General features: G+C 52.2%; 1 protein-coding gene across 1 annotated transcript in view; it reads left to right on the top strand.

Moving 5' to 3' along the window:
- Nucleotides 1–10555: 10555 nt before the first annotated feature.
- Nucleotides 10556–23370, top strand: part of PCSK6 (proprotein convertase subtilisin/kexin type 6) — a 36828-nt gene continuing 24013 nt past the window's right edge. Inside the window, exons 1-6 of the mRNA XM_054387755.1 lie at nucleotides 10556–10567; nucleotides 15521–15631; nucleotides 16937–17080; nucleotides 17736–17812; nucleotides 18497–18585; nucleotides 21977–22149. Coding sequence (XP_054243730.1) covers nucleotides 10556–10567; nucleotides 15521–15631; nucleotides 16937–17080; nucleotides 17736–17812; nucleotides 18497–18585; nucleotides 21977–22149 — 606 coding nt within the window. The remainder of the gene's footprint in view (nucleotides 10568–15520; nucleotides 15632–16936; nucleotides 17081–17735; nucleotides 17813–18496; nucleotides 18586–21976; nucleotides 22150–23370) is intronic.

The raw sequence follows: 23370 nt of genomic DNA, 5'->3' as shown, positions 1-23370 counted from the left end.
AGCTCCCACGGCCAGGCCCCTGTGGGGTTTCATTGAGCAGTTCCCACTGGCCACACTGGGGGCCTGGCTGGCCAGCATCCCCCAGATGAGTGGCCATCCCATCCTGCCATCCTGGGGGCACCTCTGGGCCCTGTGTGTTTGCAAAATGCCTTTTGTTTGCTCAGCTTCTCGCACTTCAGCACACAGAGGCATAGCTCTTGCAGCCCAGCTTACTCTGCCAGCCCCACAGCCACAGGCAGGGACAGGGTGATGATCTCTCTGCTCAGAGAAGACAACCCAGTGCCAGCCCTGCCATCCCTCCTCTGCAAAAAATAGCATCTTTCAGGTGTTATTTTGCACTTTCCTTTTCTGAACTTGCCTTAAAAACACACAGAAAGGCTCAGTTTTTGAAGAAACAGCATTCTCCCTTGCTTACACAGCTCCTAGCTATATTCTCACTGCTGTACAAAGCAAGGAGCATGCTACAAGCTGGGATTTTAACTGTAATTCATGGGCAGATATAAACCCACCAGGATTACTATAAATTTTATTCAGCAGAGTCTGAATGTTACTGGTTCAGCAGCACCTCTTCCCATGCTTCTGTGTACCCGCTTGGCTCTCAGGATTTATTGCATCGCCCGCTTCTCACAGTAATTCTCCTGGTTTTCAAATAATCCCAGGAAAAGATTTAAAAAGGAGCCCCTGCCATAGTCAGCTTTCATTGCAATGCATGTGGGGCCAAAGTCTGTGTTTCCTGGTGCTCCAGGTAAATCCTGTGAGCTCAGTTGGGAAAATTGCCATCCAGGATGTAAGGGGACACACTCTAAATTTTGAAATCATGCTGGTAGGATTTGGGGCAGGAGTGGTGTGGGAACAAGGAGAGGCACTGAAATGTAGATCCCAGCACTGCAGTCACTACTGGGGCAAGGCTCTTACACCCCTCACCCATGACTGCCACCTGAGCTGGACACTGCCAGACCCATGATGGGGCACAGGATTTTACTGGTACCAGTAACTATCCCCTGAGCTGATACATCAGAAATGGTGGTGAACAGCCTCAGGATGGAAGGTTTGGGATACAGGATGCTGCTGGGCTTTGTTGCCCATGGGATGCAGAGTGTTCTGTGCATAGATCTGGCCCAGCCTTCCAGGGATTTGCTCATTTTTAATCACCTAATATGGAGGCAATATAGTTTTTCATTGCCTCCAGAGAGCCCCTTTCCCATCTTCACTCTCTGCCATCAGAAAGCTTCTCCTACCATCAAACCATAAACCCTCCCCATCACAGATGTAGCCAGTTCTTCATTCTTTGCTCCTCCTTTGCTGCCCCTGCAGACCTTCCCAGGCAGAGTGAGGTGGATGGAGATGGGGATTGGATTTGTTTCATCTGCTTTCACCTTTCCTCTGCCTCTGTGTTTCTCTCGATGTGTGCTGCACACCCAGCACCCTCCAGCCCTGCTCATCCATCTCATGCTCCTTAACCAACAAACTCAAGGAAAAGTCCATAAAGAAGATAGGAAATGAGGACTGGGTTTGCAGTGTGCTTGCACTAATGGAAACCATGCTTCACTGCTTAACAAGAAGAAATGGCCATGCACAAACCCATCGCTTCTGCCTGGGCAGCACATGGGGTGGCCTTGCAAGGATGCCTGGGCTGCTGAGCTCTGATGTGAGCAGGTGACTCCAGCAGTGATTACCATGAGCAACAGCTTATGGTAGGTACAGAGCCACCAAATTCCCTTTTGCCTGTGGCGGCAAATTGTCCCATCCCTGGTGCCAGCTCTCTGTTGGCACACAGAAACCTTCCAAATCTCCATTTTGTTGATATTTCTAATTGCATGGGTTGAGGCTGCTGCTGACACAGGGGCTCATCATTGTCTAACCCTCTCCATGTGTTTGCTGCCTGCAAATGGGCCAGATCCAACCCAGTGCAGGAGCTCCTCATGGATTTTGGCCCTGTTTGATGCTCTCCATAAATTTCCCATGGTTTAATCTTGCTGCTGAGCTGGGTAGACTTTCCTATTAACTCAAGGTGTCATCACAAACTGATGCCAATGAGACCATGATTTCCCCCCTCTGGTGATGGCAATGGAATGCAGGATGCATTCAGTGTCCTTCTTCAACCTCCTCCAACCCCATGCCCCCTCTCCCCTTCTCGCATCTCCTTCTGGATGCTTCCTTGCCTGGAGGCTGTGTTTAGGTGGGTTTTGCAAAGCTCTTTGGGGCTTGGGAAGGTGTTTGCATTCAGATGGATGAGTCTGGGGGCAGCTGCCAAAAGCATTTTTTAAAGTGCTATGGTTGCCAGCAGGGGCTTGTACCTCAAATACCCCCCAAATCTGTTGTGAGCTTGGAAAAAGAGACGACGTCCACCTCAGGAATCGCAGCTGCCTCAAGGCTGGAGCCTGTGGTTGCAGCCGCAACGCCTGGCACAGCTTATTGCTGGGACCCTGCAAGCCCCAGGGGCTGTGTGGGGGCATTTTTGAAGCTCAGGTGAAGCTTTGATGCAATGCAGGTGAAGCTCTGTGGAGATGTGAGTGAAACACGGCTTCAGTTTATGCAGTTGTCAGCTTTCTGCTGGCACTGAGGGCTGTGGAACAGAGCATCATTGATCTGCTCCGGAGCCTGCCCTTTGTATGTGCCGCCACCTTCCCCCCAACAAAGCCATTTTTCTGACATTCAAGGAGCTTCCTGCTGTCCCCCAAATGGCATCTATGGGAGGCAAAGTGTTCTCCAGCCCTTCTGCCCATGATAATGGCTCCCGGTGGTATTCCCCATGCCTGCCATTGCCAGGCTTGCCCCCAAATCCTCCCTATCAGCCAGTCTCCTGCCCCAAAATCCTCCTGGTCTTTACCCTCTGAGCCCTTGGGGGTGTAAGAGGGACGCCCAGGGGTATGGGACAGTGTTGGGGGGCAGGGTGCAGGGAATATGCCCAGGGGATAGAGGGGGATGCAGGGTGTAGGTGCAGTGGCAAATGTCTGTGGGGGGTAGTGCAGAGGAATGGGGGGTGAGGGAGGTGCCTGTGGGGAAGTAAAGCGAAGGAGGGGTGGGGGGTCAGGTTGGCTGGCCAAGGGGGCTGCTTCAGGGGGCTCCCCGGGGATGTGTGAGGAGCTGACTGGAAGTTATGCAGGGGATGGGAGGGATCTATGCGGGCTGGGGAGAGGAGGTGTGCCGGGGAAGGAGCAGAGCTGAGAGGATTCAAGAGGCACTGCTCAGGGGGTGCCAGAGGGGGATGTGGGGGGCACAAAGGACCCTGCACGGGGTCAGGGGCATGGAGGGGGAGCAGCATCGGGGCAAGCTGGGAGTGTGAGAGGGCGAGGAGGGGCTACAGGAGGTTATCCGGAGACATGCAAGGAGATTTCCAAGGAGCAGCAGTGAGACATGCTGGGGGAGGGGGATACAGGTGGGTGCAGGGAGGTTTCCGGGGAGCAGAACCCGGCCATGCATATGGATACAGGATGTTGTCCGGAGAGATGCAGAGGATGCAGAGGAGTACAGGGGTTGTCCTGGGGGAGTGGGGTGAGAGGTGCAAGGAGATTTCCACGGAGCATCAGCAGGACATCCTGGGGGAATAGAGGCGGGTACAAGGATTGTCCAGGGACACGGAGAGGGGTTGCGACGTGATGCAGGGAGGTTTCCGGGGAGCAGTACCGGGACACGCGTGGGGATGTAGCGGGGTACAGGAGGTTGTCCGGAGACATGCAGGGGGTGGGGGGACATAGAAGACGCAGAGGTTTCTCTAGGGACATGCAGGGGACATGCAAGGAGTTGTCCGGGGAGCTGCAGGGAGACATGCAAGGGGGGTGCAGGGGGTTTTCTAGCGAGCAGTAGCGGGCGCGCGGAGGGGCTGCAGGAAGGTCGCAGCGGGATACCTGGCGGCAGGCAAGGGAGTACAGGGCGCGGGTTCTCAGGAGTCGCCCCGTCCGCCGGGCGCCCGTCCGGGTCCTCCCCACCCACTTCGTCCCCCCTGCACCGAACATCCCCCCGCCCCCGCCGGGCTCCGGGGCCGCTTTAAAAAGCGCAGCTCCCCGCTCCGCCCAGTCGGGCCCCGCGGAGCACGCAGCATGCCCGTAGCAGCTAGCCCTGGCTCGGGGAGCGCGGCCGCCCCGCCGCCCGTCCGCCTCTATCTGCTGGCCCTGGCGCTGCCGCTGGCGCTCACCGGGCGCGGGGCCGCCGCCGAGCCCTCCCGCACCGTCTACACCAACCACTGGGCCGTGAGAGTGCGGGGGGGACCAGCCGAGGCCGCCCGCCTTGCCGCAGCCTACGGGTACATCAGCCTGGGGCAGGTAAGGGGTACCGGGAGCTTGCGGAGGGTCTCGGTAAGCTGCCGGGAGGCTTCGCGACTGGGAATCTGCGGGGAGGGTCTTGGACTGCGGAGTTTCCGGGGGTCCTAGGAGCGGAGAGCTGCTGGGAGTCCCGGTTGCCGGGAGTCTACAGGGGGGCCCGAAGAGTTGTCGGGGTTCTCGGCATCGGGCGCCTACGGGATGTCACGGATTGCTGCCTGGGGTCCCATTCACCCCTGGGCGTATACGGGGGATCCTGGGCAGCTGCCGGGGCGTTCCGGCACCGGCAACCTATGGGGGGTTCCGGGAAACTGTCGGGGGGTCCCTGCATCGGGAGTTTCGAAGGTGGGGCGCTGCCCGAGGTCTTGGACCTGGGGAAGCTGCCGAAGGTCTCGGAACCGGAGATGAGCGGGGGAGCTACCTTGGGATCCCAGGAAGGAGAGCTGGGCCCCGGGAGCCTTTCCGAGCGGTCGGTAAGAGGCCAGTGCAGCGATGTCCGCGGAGCGTTTTGGCCCCGATGGGTAGCCGGGCCACTTCGGTCCTGTTTCTTCTCGCCCCGGCGTGGTGCCATCCCCCGGCCCGGTGGGTCCTGGCGGCCCCTCCTGGAGGTGCCCTGGCCCCCCACAGGGGGATTGCACAAGTTCCTTCCATCCCGGGAAGTTGCATTTGTGGATTTAACAAACTTTGGACTCTCTGGCCTGGGTTTATCGGAGGGTTTGAGAACACGAAGAACTTTTGCTTTCAGCCCCCTGCAGCACACGCATGGCTTAAAGGCGGCTTTCGTCCCTTTCCTCTCAATTTCTTCATCCTCTCTCCAAACCCAGATGTGGGCTGGTGTCCTTGGCTTCTCTTCTGGAGCTGGTTGGTCTCACGTCACCTGGCTGCTCAGCCCTGGGTGGCATTTCAGATTGTCCTCCTGCCAAGGTGTCTCCTGGACTATAAATTATAACCTTGCTTTCTATCACAACCCTGCTTTTAACTGTAATTAAAGTCACATGGTGCTGTGTAAACAAACTTTTTTCGAAGGAGAGGAGGCTGAATCAGGGACACTCTTCCTGCACTGGTGTCTGTGACTTGCCATGGGGGATAGCCCCTTGTGTCCCAATCTCTGGCTCCTACCTGCTGTGCTTGGCTCTTCTTTCACCGTGGAGAAAATCACTTATGTTATTCAAATGCCTGTCTCATGGGACTAAGTGGTGTAGATTGTGCAATGCAAAGGGCTTCTTCACGTTTAATTCATTTCACCCTGAGAACATCTTGATTGTGCTTCCTACTGTCTTGGTTTGTATCAGCTCCTGCTTCACAGTTTTACAGTCTCTTTCCTACTGGAGCATCTGGTGCTCTCCTGCATCCTTCCTTTCCTGAGCTGGTCCCTGCAATGCTAGAGGCATTTGGTCCAGGGGCATGACATATCCTCACTAGAGCACCGAACCCATTCCTCCCTCTGCTCTGAGCCCTTTCCTGAGGGCAGCCCAGTGCAGGCTGGAAATCAAGGGAAATATTTCTGTGGTTGCGTCAGGGTGTTCCTGGCTCCCACCTTTCCCATGGATGCTGGGAGTTTGTGCACTGCTGGGGCTTCCCCAGCTGCTCACAACACCTTGTCTTCAGCTCTTTGGCTCCCCTAGCCCTTCAGACTTTTCTCATGGGACCTTGTCCAGGGGCAAACCCTGAGGAACTGCTTTTCCTATGTGTGTGGATTTGCTGCATTGTGCTTCACTGGGTGCTGAGCCCCATGAGGGCCACTGTGTCCTCTACTTGTGGAGCTGCTAGGGGTGAGATGCTCTCCTAGGGGGACTGATACTTTGCAAACCTGCTGGAAAACCCTGCCAGGGGGCTATCATCCTGCCCTGGGGAGATGTTGGGGTATAGGCAAGTGTTGGAGTCCCAGCATGTTAAGGGTGGAGAAGAGGTGACAGTCAGAGTGACCCAGCTAGGTACAAGGGAGGCTAAGCCCTGCTTTGGTGACTGGTGACCTCTTTTCCTCAGCAATATGATCCCAGAATCTCCTGAAGTACTTGCTGGGCTTTGTACATAGAGATGTCTGTCCCAGGACCAAGCTGTCCCCACATGTTCCTGTGTCCAACTTGTGTACCCAGACACCCTTAAACACTTCTGGGTCCTGGCAGAGTGACGTTTCCCTTGAGGGGAATCATTTCCATCAGCAATTAAACAAAAGGAAAAGCCTTTACACCCCAGGCTGGTCTTTGTTTGCTGCACTGTCCCAGGACGAGCTGGGGCAGGCCCTGGCCTGGGGCACTGCAGGGGCTGTGAGGTGCTGGTGCCCCAGGCAGTGCCTCTGCCACCATCCCAGGGTGGTGATGAACCTGTTTCTATCCCAGTAACAGGATTTGTATGAATTTTTCCTTATTCGGTGCCCAACACTATGTTTTGGAGGGCTCAGCAGCCTCATCTGCAGTGCAAGAGGTGGACAGGATTCATTTGGGGCTGGAATTGGAACTTTCCTGGAGTTCTTTCATCTGGGATATGCTGGAGCAATGGTGTTCTTGCAGCCCTTGGTCCTTACTGGGCTGCATTTGTCCATGACCATCTGAGAACAACATTCTCAAAGGCAGAAGCACAGTGAGTGAGGACAGGTGGTATGTGCAGGAGGGAAGCAGGCATGGTGTCCCCAGCCAGATCCATCTTCCTGGAGGACACCACTACAAATACAACTGTGGGATGGTTTGGGTGACATGCTGGAGGACTTTGATGTGATGGCAAGGGAAGAAACGGTGTCCCGCTCCCCAGAAGGTCTTCTTTGCCATATCTCCTTAGCTACAAGTCATCTTCAACCTGCTTAAAATACTAATGGCTGTTAATGAGGCAGGGCAGGTGCGGGGCTTATTTCTGTCTGGTACTGCATGGGGAGAACTGGGTGCTACAGCAGGAGCATCTCCTGGGTGCCTTTACCTATCCCGGTACTGCTTGTGGGGGACTTGCAGATGCACCAGGATTTGGAGACGAATGGGAAAAGGGTAATGGAAAAGGAGATCAGGAAATGGCCAAATCCCTTGCAATTGTACCTCTGTTAAGGACCATATTCATAGAGTAATTCCTGTTGGCAAGGACCTCTGAAGGTCTCTGTTCCAACCTCCCTCAAATAACTTTGAGGTTAAAGCAGGCTGTGCAGAGCCACAGGTGGGCTTTGAAGCTCTCCAAGAATGGAGATTGCAGCACCTCCCCAAGTCCCTGTGTCACCACCCTACCCCAAGAAATTGCTCTCTTTATACTCAGTTAGCATTTCTCTCCTTGCACCTTGTTGCTTCTCACCCTTTTGCTGTGTATCTCTGTAACTGTCTAGTTCCAATTGAGGTCATGAGTAGCTTCTTTAGCTTCAAACTCTTCCCAGTTTGGACAGATGACATTGACAGGCATGTGGTTTTCTGAAAGTGAAGCCATCAACACCCTTGGTGTAGTGATGATGTCTTTGTAGAGTGCAAAACCTGTTCACCTTTTGCTTCTGGCTTGTTCCACTGGCAGCCCAGCTGAGCTGGGCAGCACCAGCCAGGACTTCTTTCACTCCTTCTATGATGGCAGGGAAACAATGCACCTCATTTTCGTTGAGGTGCAAATTCAAGTTGTCTCAAACTGAAGATTCCTCTGAAACTTCAGCCCAAACCTGTGAATCAATTGGGAAAATTAAAATCGATCCTTGTGGAAATTAGACTGTTCTATGCATGTTCTTGGCAGAAGTTAGATGTCAAAAAAAACATCAGGGGTGATAGTTTTAAATGTGCCTGGGGAGGGAACAAGTGTGTCTGGAGCTGCTCAGTGTAGGCTCCTGGGCTCTGAGTGGGTGGGCTCTGTAACTGCAGCTGTGGCAACCTCCTCTGTCTCCTCTGTGGTGGAGTTAGGACCTTTCATTGTGGGCAGCTGTCCTCTAGCTGGTCAGGAGATTTTAGGTGTGATTGCTTGCCTAGGTAAGTAGGAGGGCTCAGCCTTTAGTAAAGTCCTGCCATGTACCTCTTGGGTGCTCCACTAGGTTCTCTAAGGTTCCCACTGCTGTGGCCACAGGGCTCTGGTCTCACTGGTTCTGTATGCAGGAGAAAACCCATCTCTTAGGCATGTGCCATGCATCTGCAGGGGTTGCACTGCAGAGCCCTCACTGATCTGACTGACCTGAAGCTGGAGAACAAATACTCTTCCATTAAAAAAAAAGGTAAAGAAAAAGCATTTCTGACTTATTTCCTTCAAATAGCTTAGTAGGTGAAAGGGGCCTCTGGAGGTCACTGAGTCCAACAGCTGCTCAGAGCAGGGCTGGTTTTCAAGTTAGGCCAAACATGAGAAGATTTTCCTTATTTTCCCTTCACTGAAGAACCTGGAGCACAGAGTGCTTCTGCTGCTCTCACCAAGCATATCCAGAGTCTGGGATGGGTCATCTCCTTCCCTTTCTTCTTGCTGATTTGCATTAGGTAGTAATTTCACATTTATTCCCTGGAAGCTCCATGCCTGCCATGTCAGAGAACAGAAGGACTTCTCCAGCTGTTGTTTGTTTAGTATGGCCCTGTTACAGTGGGACCAGAGATGAGACCAAACTGATACATTACAACCCTGCAAACTTCAAGCTGAGCTGGTGGGCATAGAGCTGAACCGCCTGGGCTGTGGGATTGGAATTGGGAGGGATCCTTGAGCAAGAGGCAGGGTGGCTTTACACAAAGCTTCCCTAAAATATGGGGAGGTTGGAGCATCCAAGAATGTGATTTGAGGGGTAGGTTTCAAAAGTCAAATGCAGTTAACAATGAGGAACTGCTTTGCATGGAGATGTTACATGATTCCATGTTGGAATCCAAAGAAAAAGCGGAGGGGAAGTGGATTTAAAAGAACTTGAGTGGAAACAAATGACAAAAGTCAGACTAAGGGCAGCAAAGCTGGTAAAATGACATTCTGGCTTAAAAAAGCAGAGTAAAACTAATAAAATACTTAATGCTTATAGGGGGCACTAGCACCTCTCGTGTGGTAAAGATGTTGTCATCATCTGCTTCAGCATCTGAACAAACCTGTTTGCTCCTTGTCCTGTCACAGCCAGCCCTGGTCTGGCTTCAGGGATGTCACATGTGGTCTCAGGGACATCACCCTGGCTCCTGGGTGGTAGGTGGCGTCTCTGAGCATGACTCACCCAGTCCTGTGAGTCAGGCACAGGGACTGCCACTGTCTCCCTGAACACCCGCTTCCTGGCCATGGGACAGGTTTTTGGGAAAAGAAAATCCATCTCAGGGAAAGGGAGATTCAGAGCAGGGATCCAAACGGTACCAAAACCATGTGACTTGAGAGTTGTGTGCCAGTGACTGCAGCTTTTGGGTCATTTCCATCCCTGTGGCTATGAATCCCTGTGGGTTTCCCATGTGTTGCCTGGCAGAGATTGCCAGGCTGGTTGCATAGCCCCAGGGCATTATCTGTGCTTTTGGGATGGAAAAAAAAGAGGAATTGTGGCATCTCCAGATGCTGGGATGCGAGAACTGGAGGCAGGGCAAGCCACCCTGGGGCCTGGCAGGGTGGCGTGTCTGGCATGGTGTTTTCCTGCAGATGTGGGACATTTCAACTCTGTGCAAGACAAAAAAGGGCAAAAACTTGTAAAAGAGGAGAGTGAGACTTTCCTGAGCCTTCCCTAGCTCACCTCTGCTCCCAGGCAGCGCTTACTGGGGAGGGACTCTAAAACTGGGACATTCCTTGGGAGGGATGGTTGGTTCACTTACAAATATTTTCTTTTTAAGGGCTCCTGCTGCCCGCCCTGACTTCAGGCCAAGCACAGTTATGTCCCTGTCTTCCCAGGAGCATCCCAGGGCTAGCAGAGATTGCATCCACCTCTCCTCATGGGGCTGTTCCTGCTGCTGGGGTGAAGCTGGAGTGTGGGGTGGGGAAAGACAGCAGGATGAGGTACAGCTCTTCTGGCTCCACTGCAGCTGCTGAGCTAATTTTTTTAGTTCATTATTTCAGCTCTGGAACTAGTGGAAGGCAGTTTGTGAGGCTGTGTTTAGGGGGTGAAAATTCATAGCAATGTTTTCTGGACTGTGTTGTGGCAGCTCTGTTTGCCGTGGTGGTGGCACAGGGTTTGGTAACAGCATCCTGCATGGATGGGGTTATGGTTGCACTGATGCACAGATGGGTGCTGACAGCACCACAATGGGAGGCAACCATTGGAAAAAACTCTTTTTTTTTTTTTTTTTTTTTTTTTTTTAAAGTCAAACCTGTTTCTTTTTTTTCAGATTGGAAGCTTGGAAGACTACTACCACTTTCACCATAGCAAGACATTTAAGCGCTCAACGCTGAGCAGCCGGGGACCTCACAACTTCCTCCGTATGGACCCCAAGGTACTGGGCAGCCCAGGGTCCCCCAGCCTCTTTGGAGACTGGTGGGATGGGGCTTGTTACTTCATCCCAGATGAGCCTGTTGGCTTGGTTTGGGTCAAGCTTGAGCACAAGCCCCTTGCAGTGGCGTGTTCCCCCTGAGCCACAGCCCTGTGTGTGCTCAGGGTGATTCACTGGACATGGCGATGTCGAGTGGTGGTGAAAAATATTTAGAAGTGACTAAATGTTAACATCTGCCTGAAAGCCAGGAGAAAGAAAAGAGGGGGAAAAAGCCTTCCAGGGTAGAAAGGCTGTTGCATGCTTAGAGTGTTGATCCAGTTGCTACAACACTTGCTGCCTCAATGGTTGCTATGTGTGAAATCCTTGGCAGTGGCTCTGCAATGCTTTTTCCTAGAGCAAGCATCCAAAGGGATTTTCAGTGCAGCTGAATTGATAAAAGTAATGGAGGTGGGAGGAGGAAGGAAGGGACTCGCAGGAGCTGGGATTGGGTGTGTGGGGAAAGGGCTTTCCTTCACCTTCAGCTCCTGCCAACTGTCTGTCTGTTCCTTCTGCAGAGCTGGGGAGGGGTTAACATGGTGAGGATCTTTTTTTTTTTTTTTTTTTTGTGGGGAGATGAGGAAATAAAGGCAGAAAAAGCCTTTGTGAAGGTACCCATGCTGCAGCAAGCTGCTGGTGCTTGTACTGATGCCCAGCTACCCTTGGGATGCTCTTTCACAAGGCATTTCATACCAACTCGTTACAATACTTCCCACCTGCATCCCTTCAGACCCACACGGGGATCCTGTTGTCTCCATCCAGCCCCGCTTTCCAGAGGGATTTGCTGTTAAATGTTTGGACAGGGTCAGTAGCACCCATCTGAGGAGACTCAGTCAGTCAGAGGATGCACACCTGTAGCTGAGTTGCCGGTGAGGGTGCCCTGGAAGTGTACTGGGCTCCAGTTTAAGCTGGTTTGCCCTCAGGAGGTGCACAGGCATCCCAGCAGGTGATGTATTCAGCCCTGCCGTTGAAATACCTCCATTTAAATGAGTCTAGTTTGAATGCAAGCCAAATCAATTGGCTTTTAGTCTTTAACATTTACCTTGCTGTGCTCTATGGACTGCAAGTGGCAGCAATTAGCTCCTCTTCCTTTAATCCTTCCTTATCACTCAAACTTCAAGACCTCTTGGCATATTATATTTCCTCCTCTCCCATCCACATTTACAAATCCTTCTGGAGATGTCTGGGCATTTGGCTGGCACCAGCTTAGCATGCCAGACACAGGAAAAACATCACTGGGAGCAGGAGCTATGAGCTGAAATAGAGATCTTGCAGAAATCCCCCAAACCCAGCAAATACAATCGTTTGCAGATGTTGGGTGGTTTCATGCCTTTCAGGGGCTATTGTTTCCAGAACTATTTATCAGTTTACTCTGTTGTGGGGGTTGGTGGCATGAAGGCCAAGTCCTCTGTCTTGAGGATGGCTGGGGAGAGGGAGACCCAGAGAGCATAGGGCAACACCTAGAGTCCTGGTCATCATCAGACCACTTTGCTGCCAAGCTCCCCTTTTGCCTCAAGAGACCTCTGCATCCAGTGGATGCTCTGTTTGGGGCTGGTGTGAGACAAGCAAGGTGGCAGGTGATGGAGCGATGTAGCAAATCCGGTCATGGTGGCAAGACTTAGAGGGGCAATGGCATGCAGAATGGGGTCATGCTGTGCTCTGCTACCCCTCATATGAGCTCATCTGGCAGCTCTCATCACCATAAGCTTTCATAGCTTGCTGGTATGCTCCTGTCGGTCCTTGCAGTGCTTGAGCCTTGCTGCTCTGGTCTCTCAGTCTTCATTGGAGCATGTCACAGTCTCATTCCCTGTTCCTTTGGCCATGCACTGGAGCGAGATCAGCCCAACCTTAATTACTTCTGCTGTGCTTTGTGGCAAATATGCTGGAGCCATTTTGTTTGTCATAAAATCACAGAACTGTTTAGGTTGGAAAAGACCTTTAAGATCACCTAGTCCAACTGTTAACCCATCAATGCCAGGTCACCTCTAAACCGTGTCCTGAAAGTGACACCTACTCAGGCCCAGGTGTTATCACCCTACCCAAAGCCTTATTTCTTTTATGCCCAGTTAGGATCTCTCCCCTTGCAACTTGTTACTTCTCATATCCTTTTGCAATGCATCTCCACATCTCTCTGACAACCTAGGGCCTGTCAGAGAAATGAATAGCTCCTTCAGCTTCAAACTCTTCCCCACAGATGACACTGGCAAGTGTGTGGTCCTGGATCTCTGCTTTAATTCCCAGACCATCCACTAGAATAAGTCAAGCTATTGCATTTCTGGAGCTGCAGAGGGAGTTGTGTCCTTGCTGTGCTGGGTACTGGATTTGGTGGAGCTATCCTGGGTAGCTGGATTGGGGCATCATCCAATGAAAATCTCAAAGTAAGGAGGAAAATGAAGAGCTGTCCCTGTTTCCTGCCGCCTCACAGGATCCTTGGGTCCCATTCAGAGTCACCATGTTCTTCCAGCATCGCAGAATCCCGGCATGGTAGGGCTGGAAGGGACCTCTGGAGATCACCTAGTGCCACCCCTCTGCTAAATCAAGGTCAGCTGCTGCAGGCTGCCCAGGATCACATCCAGGAGGGCTTTGAACCTCTCTAGCGAAAGAGATAATTAGGGTTTGCTACTGAGGATTTGCAGGGATGGAGCTCAGGACCATGTTGCAACAGTTTTGGCCATTTCTAGTAGCTAAAAGATTTATTTTCTTTTTAATTTCTGAGCTTTCCCTCACCCCAGATAAGTGATGGAAGTTGATCTCAGTTTCACAAGCTGTGGGATCCGTTGCATTAGGTGCCCCAGGCTCCTTCCCCCTCATTCATTATCTTCCCACACCAGCCACATCAGTTTAGCAACCCCTCCTTGAAATCAATACCATCAAACAGCTGAGTTCTGTGTCCACCCAAGGCTCCTCCATCACCTCCCAACTGGCAGTGCTGGGGTTGATTGGGAGGATGTTTCAGGTGTAGACCCCCCCTCCAGGAGGTATCACAGTTCCTGGCAAACCCCATGAAATCTCATGTCTTCCATGGTTCCTGCATCCAACAAAGCTCCCGGGAAAGGCAATAGCTGTGGCTCGGACATTGAGACCCACAGTAACACTGCCAAGGAGAGCTGTTTTGAGGAGAAAAGCTGGGAATTTGGGCCATATCCTCTGTTTAATGTGGGTTTTGTTTTTAACTGGACCATTAAGTTGTATTTTTGCTTTCAGTGCTTAAATCCAGCCTTTTATGAGCAAAGCAACCTGCTGTTGTCAGCCAAGGAAACTCATTTTTCTGTGAAATATATTTTATTTTCCTTTCAGCAGTTTTTTCCTTTAAAATATATATTTTTAGGCTGGCAACTGTCAGGTTTTTGATCTGCAAAGCTCCCCATCCACCTCCACCCAAGTCAGCAAGCTATAAACCATGCAAGAGGAACTTGGTTTGGGCAATGGCTTCACATAAATGAGCCCCACAAAAACCTGGATTTGGGTTTTTGTTACAAATCTTTAGCCCCAGGAACAGAGACATCCCCATGAGCAGCTCAGCCGTTCCCAAAAGACCTCAAGCCAGCGGGAGGAAAGCATCTGGTGAGGAGGGATGTGTCACAGAGCCCTGCCAGCTCCTTGGCTGGTGATTCCTTTCTCCCCTCAGCACCAGCATGTGGGAAGACTTGGTCTGTAAACCTCTTTTGCAGCCTATTTTCAATCACCTGGGGTTTCAGCTCCATGCTGAAAGCAGGAGAACCCTTGCTGTTGGCAGGAAAGGGTCTGGAGGGGAAAACACTGACCAGGGACAAGATGTGGCTGCTCCCAAACCAGCACCCTTGGCAGCTCCCGCTCAGCAGTGCAGGCAAACAGTAGCATTTCCCAATCCCGGTCTTTTCCGGCTCATTTTCTGTTTGACCTCCTCTCCTGTCATGCCCCAGTGAAAAGCAAACAACTGTCAGAGCAGTCGGCCCAAGGCCACCCTGCCCGCAACCCCTGCCAGAAACGTCTTTCTGGAGTCAGCCACATCCCCTGAGACCTGCCATGGCTGCCTGCGGCTGTCCCCTCTGTGCGGTGCTTGGGGACAGCCCCAGGTTTATGGTGTGACCAGCAGCTGGGGGGAGCAGCCCCAGAGCTGGGTGCTGAAGCCTCGGTGCTGGGCTATGGCTGCTGCCTCCTGGCCAGGGACAGGGTCAGCCCCAGTAGGCCAAGCACCTGAGCTTCCTCCAGCACTTTCTGTAAACATTGAGCTGTGTGGTTTGTGTCCAGTGGGGCTCCAGCACCTGCTGGGGGCTGGCCAAAGCTGGGGGCTCCAGCTCACACTGGGGGTGACATTATTCACTCTGAAGGGTTTTGCTGGGCCCCTGCTTGGAGCCCACTGGGAGCTGAGCTTATCCTGCCCATCTGTCTGTTCAACCTTCTCCCTGAATCAGAGCTGATCTCTCTGCAGCAGCTCTGGCTAAGGAGGCTGCTTGTAGCTGGAGCGTGGAATGGGTCCAGGCTGAGGGTCATGCCTCTTCCATATCCTGTGTCAGTGGGCAAAGCCAGGCTCTGATCCCACGGGTGATGCTAGGATCTGTGTCTGTAGGCAAAGCCAGGCTCTGATCCTATGGGTGATGCTAGGATCTGTGTCCATAGGCGATGCCAGGCTCTAATCCCATGGCTGGTGCTAGGATGTGTGTCCACAGCAATGCCAGGCTCTGTGCCCATTGGTAATACCTGGCTCATGTCCACAGACAGTGTCATGTGCCCATGGCTGATGCCAGGCACTCTGTCTGCAAGCAATGCTGGGCTCTGTACCCATGGATGGTGCCCAGCTCTGTGCCCCCAGGCAATACTGGGCTCTAAGCCTGCATGTGAAGCACTCCTCTGTGCCCACAGGTAATTCTGAGCTCCAGTTCTGCAGGTGATGCCCAGCTCTGTGCCCATGGGCGATGCTGACCCAAAGCTCTCTTGCAGGTGGAGTGGCTGCAGCAGCAGGAGGTGAAGCGGAGGGTGAAGAGGCAGGTCTGGGGTGAGCTGCACGCTCTGCCCTTCAACGACCCAGTGTGGCCCAACATGTGGTACCTGGTGGGTATTTCCACTGTTGCCCCATGAGGAACCCCTTGCTTTGCAGGGGGGTAGTGTATTTTAATCAAACACATCACCAGTCTTTGTTCAGCATGGCCAGTGATGAAACACTTTCATATCAGCAATGGACAAGGGTAGAGTCCTGCACCTGGGGAGGGACAACACCATGCACCAGTATGGATTAGGGATTGGCCTGCTGGAAGGTAGCTCCATGGAGAAGGTCCTTGGAGTCCTGGTGGAAAATAAGTTCTCCATGGGACAGCAATGTGCCCTTCAGGCCAAGAAGGCCAATGGGATCCTGGGGTGCATTAAGAGGAGTGTGTCCAGCAGATCCAGAGAGGTGGTTCTTCCCCTCTACTCTGCCCTGGTGAGACCACATCTGGAGTACTGTGTCCAGTTCTGGGCTCCCTAATTCAAGAGGGACTTTCCATTGGAAAGTGTCCAATGGAAGCAATGAGGAAAGGCTGAGAGACCTGGTGGTGTTGAGTCTGTAGAAGACCGAGGGGGATCTGATTAATGTTTACAAATATCAAGAAGGGGCCAGTCTCTTTTCACTGGTGCCCTGCGATAGGACAAAAGGGACAACAGACACAAACTGGAATCCAGGAAGTTCCACCTCAGCATGAAATCTTTAATCTAAGGGTGATGGAGCCCTGGGGCAGGCTGCCCAGAGAAGTTGTGGAGTCTCCATCTCTGGAGACTTTCAAGACCTGTCTGGATGTGTTTCTGGGTGATCTGCTTTGGCAGGGGGGTTGGACTCTGTGATCTCCAGAGATCCCTTCCAACCCCTCCCATTCTCTGACTCTGTGTGTGGCAGCAGGATTTTAAAGTCAGGAACTGATACATAGGAGGGCCTGGTTTGAAGTGTTTCACCATCATTTGCTGCCCCTCCTGCTCTCAACAGCAAAGGCTCGGGAGCAGCTCTGCTGCCTTTTACCTATTCCAAGAGCTGCAGCCATCTGTTTGCAGTACCATTTTTCTCCTGCCAGCTCCACTAATCTGTGTTTCACAGGGAAATTAATTGGAAATTAGGCACAGGAAGGAAAGGAGCCCTTCAAAAGTGATGAGCCTGCAGTATTTGAAATGGAAAAGAAAAGCAGGGAGATAGTGTTGCCTGGATTAACTGCTGCTGGATGGCTTTGATCAGTGGATCAAGTTAGAACAAATCCAGCACCTGTATAGCAGAGGCTGGGGTGTAAATATATTTTCTGGTTGATTAAGTGGGCTCCCAGCCTGGCCGCCCTCTTAGATGGGCTGAAATGGGGCTGCAGCCCTTTTGCAGCTGTGTTTTTCCCCACCCTGTAGCACTGCAGTGATAAGAACAGTCGCTGCAGGTCAGAAATGAACATCCTGGCAGCCTGGCAGAGAGGCTACTCTGGCAAAAACGTGGTGATCACCATCCTTGATGACGGCATAGAGAGGAATCATCCTGACCTCCTGCAAAACTATGTGAGTTGGGGGCTGCACAGGCTGGAAGTGGGGCCGGATGGGCTGGAGATGGACAAGCTGGGGATAGGTGGTCTTGAGATGGATGAGCTGAGGATGTGTGGGTGGGATATGGATGGGCTGGGGCCGGTCCTTATGGTGAATTTAATTTCTGGAGAATTTCAGCATGTAAACACAGCTTAAGTCCATGCATTGGCAGATTAGAAAAAGGGTTTTTTAAAAGCTTGAGATGTTTTTAAGAAGGAAATGAGGTTTTTAGACAGGAGAGTTTTGTGGGGAAACTCCCTTTGCAGCTGCCTGGGAAGTGGCTACCTCCCTCTGGCTCACGAGGGCAGAGCCAAAACCCTGCATGAACCTACTCAGCCCCAGCTTAAACCCCAAGTGGCCATGGTGATAGGGAGCCAGCAGGATTTGGGATTTGGTGGAGCTGTCCCCATGATAGCAGGATGTTTCCCCTGGGAAAGACACAGGGTTGCAGCCCAAATCTATTCACCCTGAGCAAGTGGTGAGAAACCAAGGGGAGAACGGCATTATCTGCCTTGCTCGGCTCTACTGGCCACCACAGTGGCTCTACGTGAGGCAGAACCACACCACTGCCAGGGCCACTGTGTTCCATGCTGTGCTGCTGAGTGGAATCTAACGGTGGCAACGTTTTCAGGACCCTCTTGCCAGCTATGATGTCAATGGGAATGACCATGACCCGACTCCACGCTATGATGCCAGCAACGAGAATAAGTACGTGATGCTGACTGCCATGGAGCTGCTGTCTGTGTGGGTCCCAGGACTGGGTGTCCCCTCATGGGGTCTCTTCCTGGTCCATGTCCTATGTCCCTTCCCAACGCTGCAGAGAAGGAAGCCCATTGTGTTATGGGCTTGGTGCAGAATTCTTGTCTGATGCAAATCCATCCTGTGACAACTATCCTGGTTGCCAATGAAGCTTTGAGCCATGGAATGATGCACCAGGGGGTTCCTTACAGTGATTGAGGATTAAACCATGTGAGTGAGGCTGGGTGGCTGAGACATCAAAGCTTGGAGGCACTTTCTGGGCTTCAATTAATGTGGGATGGGCATGTGGTGGCACATTCCCATGTGCATGGGAATACAAAGAGCAGACGGAATTTAGGTGCAAAAGGAAAGAGCAAATTGCTTTTGGCAGAAAGATGTGAAGAGCAAGTTTCATTGAGGTGCAGAAAGCAAACAGCTTTTTGTTGCATCTAGGTGCAAACAGCCTCTAGCTGCCAAGTGCAAACAGCAGATTGCTTTCTGCTTTAAGTTTCCTTGCTCTGGGTTTGGGGTAAGGGCTCTGCAGTTTTTGGAGCACTTTCATCCATCGCTTAGCCTGGGGCTGGTTTCTGGGTGCTGGGTGGCTGGAGGGGTCTTTGCCATGGGCCATCAGCTGTTGGGGGTTTCTCTCTGCAGGCATGGCACTCGCTGCGCAGGGGAGGTGGCAGCAGTGGCGAACAACTCCTATTGCATCGTGGGCATCGCCTACAACGCACGCATTGGAGGTGAGGCTGGCACCTGCCTGCAGCTTCCCTGCCCTTTGCTGTCCCCCTGAGAAACCGTGACCATCCTGGTCCTACTGACAGGCTCCTGGAGTGGGTGGTGGATTGCTGGTCCCCCAAATATTGGCAGGAGATCATCTCCTCCGTGGTGCCGCAGCTGCAGGGAGCCCCAGTGGGGCTTGGAGGAGGATGGATGACACAGGGTGCAGAGGACTCCCACCTGATACATTTTGGGATGGAAACCTTCTGTTTGGACTTCCTCCTTGCTGTGAGGATATATGAGCATCAAGAATGTGGTGGTTTCATCCCAGAAGTCCACAGCTGCTCTTAGAGGGGGCTGTACTTGGTGCTGCTGTGCTTCTGGTTTGGCTTCAGAACTGAAATCACTCATTCATGAGGTTGATACCTGCAGATGAGCTTGTTTAGAGTGGGGGGCCTGGGGAGACCCCAAAATACCCTCCTGGGGAAAAATCAAAGGAGGTGGGGGTCTGGAGCTGTGTGGGGTAGGGGGACCTTTGCAAGGTACCTCAAATAACAGAGTGTGTGGGAAGCAAGTGTATCTTTATCACCAAATCGGAGTCTGATGGCAACTGATGTCACAGGGCTCATTTCTGTTATCCTAAATGTTTTTGGAGGCTGGTTTGAGCTCAGGCTGCTCTGGGCAGCCCAGGCTGGTAGAGCAACTGCTGAGGAGGTGGAGATGTCAAGAGGGATTGGGGGTAGGAGTGTAGTGTCCTGTCTGTGTGGCTGGTGGAACCAAACAGGGGAAAAAAGCCTGGAGATGGGTCCTTGCTGGGGGTTTTACCCCTATCCCACAGACATCTGGAACAGTATAGGGGATTTTACTGCAATCTTTCCTACCATCCCACGCTGGGAGATGTCACTGTCAGGAGCATGAACCCAAGCACCCATGGGTGGATTCAGGGATTAATTGCTTCTCTTGATATGTTCATCCTGACTGTGCAAGAAGCAGCTTTTGTTAGGGTTCTACCTTTCTGAAATCTGCCAGTGGGCAGTTCTGCTCCTGGCTGAGCATTGTGAGTGTTTCCCTGTGCTGGAAACATGCCCAAGGAAAGAAATATCCCTGGGAAGGGTGAATGGGGGCGTGGCAGGGTCTGGAAAGGCTGCAGCATCCCATCCCATCCCTTGTGCGCCCCTGCACATGGGATGGCCTCTTGCTTCTTAAACCCTTCTTGCTTCTAAAAATCCATCTCTAAGCACACAGCAAGCAGCAGCAGCAGAGTATGGCAAAGCTCCCAGTGGGATTTCAGGCATTTCTGCATCCTGCAGGATCAGGCAGTTATCTTCATGCTCCTTTTCAAGCCCAGTTCTCTGCAGCAGCTGTGCAGTCAAGCATTATGTGTTGGCTTTATAATTTTAATTTGCTACCTTTAATGAGTGCCTCATTGTGGGAGTGTGCTGGGGAGGTGCTGAGTGAGACAGGGCACCTGTCAGAGCTGAAGGCCATAGGCTTCCTGAAACAGGAAGAGGGGAAGGCCTTTCAACTTTGGGATCGTGGAAGAAAATGCTGCGGTGGGAGTGATGTGAGATGGATTACACAAAGAAAGCGGCAACGGATGAGCACTTGTTGGGGAAGCCTATTTGTCACACTTGGAGAGCTACCACCTAGTTTTACTGGCTGCTCTTTACTGCTCTTGCATTGCTTTTAATTTGCTCTGGGCAAAATATTTTGATGCTCAAGAAACAAAAAGGGCTTGTGCCATTCCTCCTCCTCCTTCCCTCTCCTCAAACGCTCACTTTAGAGGCCAGTATTGCTCCCTCCTTGGCAAAGAGCTCTTTTGTTTTGCAGCATCCTTCCCTGCTCCCTCCTGCTCCCTGTTACTGACTCAGGAAGTTCCTGTATCATGGGTGGTTGTCCCTGTCTGGCTTTGAGTTGGCATTGAGGAGCCTGCAGGCTGGCTTTAGGTTGACTCTAGGCTGACTCTGAGTTGGCTTTGAGCTGCTTTGGGCTGACTTTGACCTGAATTTGGGTTGGCTTTGAACTAAATTTGGGTTGCCTTTGGGTTAACTTAGACTTGACTCTGAGCTAACTTTGGGCTGGCTTTGGGTAGACTTCGACCTAACTTTGGGCTGACTGAGCTAAATTTGAGTTGGCTTTGGACTGGCTTTTAGCTGGCTTTGAGCAGTTTCAGGCAAACTTGAAGATAAATTTGGGGTTGCTATGGGTTGACTTAGACCAGACTCAGAGCTGACTTTGAGCTGTCTTTGGGCTCACTGATGAACATCCCCACATTTTAGCAAGCACTAAAAACAATCTCTTGGTTGGTTTTACTTGCTGCACAGCTCAGGCTTGGCTTGGCTTTTCAGCCCTTCTCCTCATGTTTTATTGTTAACATGACACAGAGAGGAAGTTTTTGGGAATTGCTCCGCTCCCTGGCTTCATATTTCTAAGCTTGTTTTTGGCTGGTAAGGGACAGCTTCAGAAAGAGTTATTTGAGCTGATTGGTATCCAGAGTGCAGCTGTAAGGACATCTGCCTGCATTTGTTTGCTTAAAGAAAACTCCATATGGAAGGGGAAATGCATTTTTATAAACCAGACTCTCCCTGGCTGGCAAAATACAATGCTGAAATTTCCAGCATCTCTTTTCCTGGAAGGGCTGTTTCTGGGCAGCCTCTTGGGGTGCCCCATAGCCTCTGCTTGCCATGTGGAGGGGGAAATTCAGGAGGGAAAGGGCCATGGGCAGCCAAGGGGCTTGTTGCCCTTATATTGCAGCAGTTAGAGGTTGGAGATGAGCATCTCTCTTCGTGAGAGCTGGTGGGCTCTGCCTGTGAAAGGCTGCAGCCAGCCACTCCCCACATTCCCATCTGGAAGAGAGTGAGGTTATCCCAGGCGGTATGGGTTGGGGTCCTGGCTCTGATTCTGACTGTGCAAACCACAGCCTGGGGCTTCTCCCCATCCTCAGCACCACTGACATCAGTTAGGCAGCAATGGCGTTGCAGTGTGGTTACAGTTGTCCCCAGTCATGACCACAGGCTTCATCCTACCTTTGTGCCTAAAACTGGGGGGTCCATGAGTGTTCAGGAAACACTGATACCTTCCAGATGGATAACGATTTAGCCAAGGAATTAAAAGGGAACAAAAAAGTGGTTTAAGGAGGAGCTTTGCTGCCAGGGAGTGCAGCACCACTCCAGTGCCCATTAATGGAGGGTTAGCAAATTTTAATTTTAACTTTAACTCCTCCCTCTCCATTGCTTACCCTGAGGCTAACAACACGCAACACTTCCCCGACAGCTCTCCAGCATCCCACTGCTGGGCAGCTCAGACGTGCAGAGCTGTGCGCTCTGTGCCACCTCCAGCGGAGCCCCTGGCTGCAACCCTCACTTGTCCATCCACACCATTGAGCCCTAACGTCTGATGTTTTTGTGCTTTTAGGCATTCGTATGTTAGATGGCGATGTAACAGATGTTGTTGAAGCGAAGTCGCTTGGCATCAGACCCGATTACATTGACATTTACAGCGCGAGCTGGGGGCCAGATGATGATGGGAAGACAGTTGATGGACCTGGTCTATTGGCCAAGCAGGCTTTTGAGCATGGCATTAAAAAGGTGTGGATCCCACAACGCCCAGATGTGCTCGCCCTCTTCCCCCTGCCCCGTGGGGAATGCATGCTGGGGCTGCAGCCAGTGCTGGCCCCAAGGCGATGCTGACACCAGGGCTGGGGGCGGGGGGCAGTCAATCATCTCTAACTGTTCCTGCTTTTCCCTGGTGTCTATAAGAGCTCCGATGGATTTTTGCGGCTGAGGGTGGTGACAGTGGGAGGTGCCCGGTGATGGTGTGGCCCTGGGGGGACCCCTTGTCACAGCTGTCCCTGGCAGTACCCCTCGGCATGGCTGGCCACTGGGCAGAGCTCTGGCAAGAGCAGGCAGTTGCCAGGTTGTGTTGCAAAGCTCTGCTGGGCTGAGAAACACAAAGTGGTTTTTAGGGGTTGACTTTGCACCTCAAAAAGGCCCCCAGGTGCTGGTGTGGAGGAAAGCAGCCACCCCCCTGACATCTCCATTCCCCATCCTTCAATCTTCCCAAGCTCCCAGTATCCTGTCCCATCAAATTAAAATGTTCCCTGTTTTTCCACTCAGTATGTGTGGCTGTGTCATGGCCATATGACATACAATTGAGTTGTGGGGGGTGCAGGGAAAAAAAAAAGATTACTGTCCCTGAAGTCCACTAGTGGAAGAATTCAGCTGGCATCACGCATGATTGGCAGCTGTCATTCCCTGCTGGGGATGCTCCAACCTTCTCATGCCTCTTCTCTTTTTGGGTGCTTTTAAAAAGTGCCCAATATTGGCTAAAAACACTGGGGAAAAGACCTTTCTTTGCAGCTCTGCAACTGCCATGGGTAAGTGTCTTGGTTGCTCAGGGCTCTGCAGTGGGTGTCCCCATGTGCTATGGGCAGTTTAGGGTGGAGGTTTTGCCAGCTGCAACCCCAAGTCGGGCTTGGAAACCGCCCTGCTTCCCTCCTGCCTCCACGCCTGTCTCTGTTGCCTGTCCCCAGAGCAGGCTGGGAGTGGGGGTGGCCATGGGTGAGGGCAATGCTGCTGTTGTCTCAGCATAGGGTGGAGCAGCTTTCCCACTAGTCACTGGGGTGCTGGGCAGCTCACACTGTGGAAATACCAAGAACAAGCTGCTTTTTAGACCTTGTTTTTCCATGTGGGATCAGGCTACTTGCCCATCATGGCCCCACTGTTTTGGGATGATTGCTTCTATCTCCCAGGGCGTATCAGATGCCGCCCGTGTTTGCAGCACCCGATGTCCCACATGCACAGCTTTTA

Source organism: Indicator indicator, chromosome 16 (assembly GCF_027791375.1).
Source record: "Indicator indicator isolate 239-I01 chromosome 16, UM_Iind_1.1, whole genome shotgun sequence".
Taxonomy (NCBI): Eukaryota; Metazoa; Chordata; class Aves; order Piciformes; family Indicatoridae; genus Indicator; species Indicator indicator.
The sequence above is the reverse complement of the archived record's forward strand: the minus strand, read 5'-3'. Positions and strand labels throughout refer to the sequence as shown.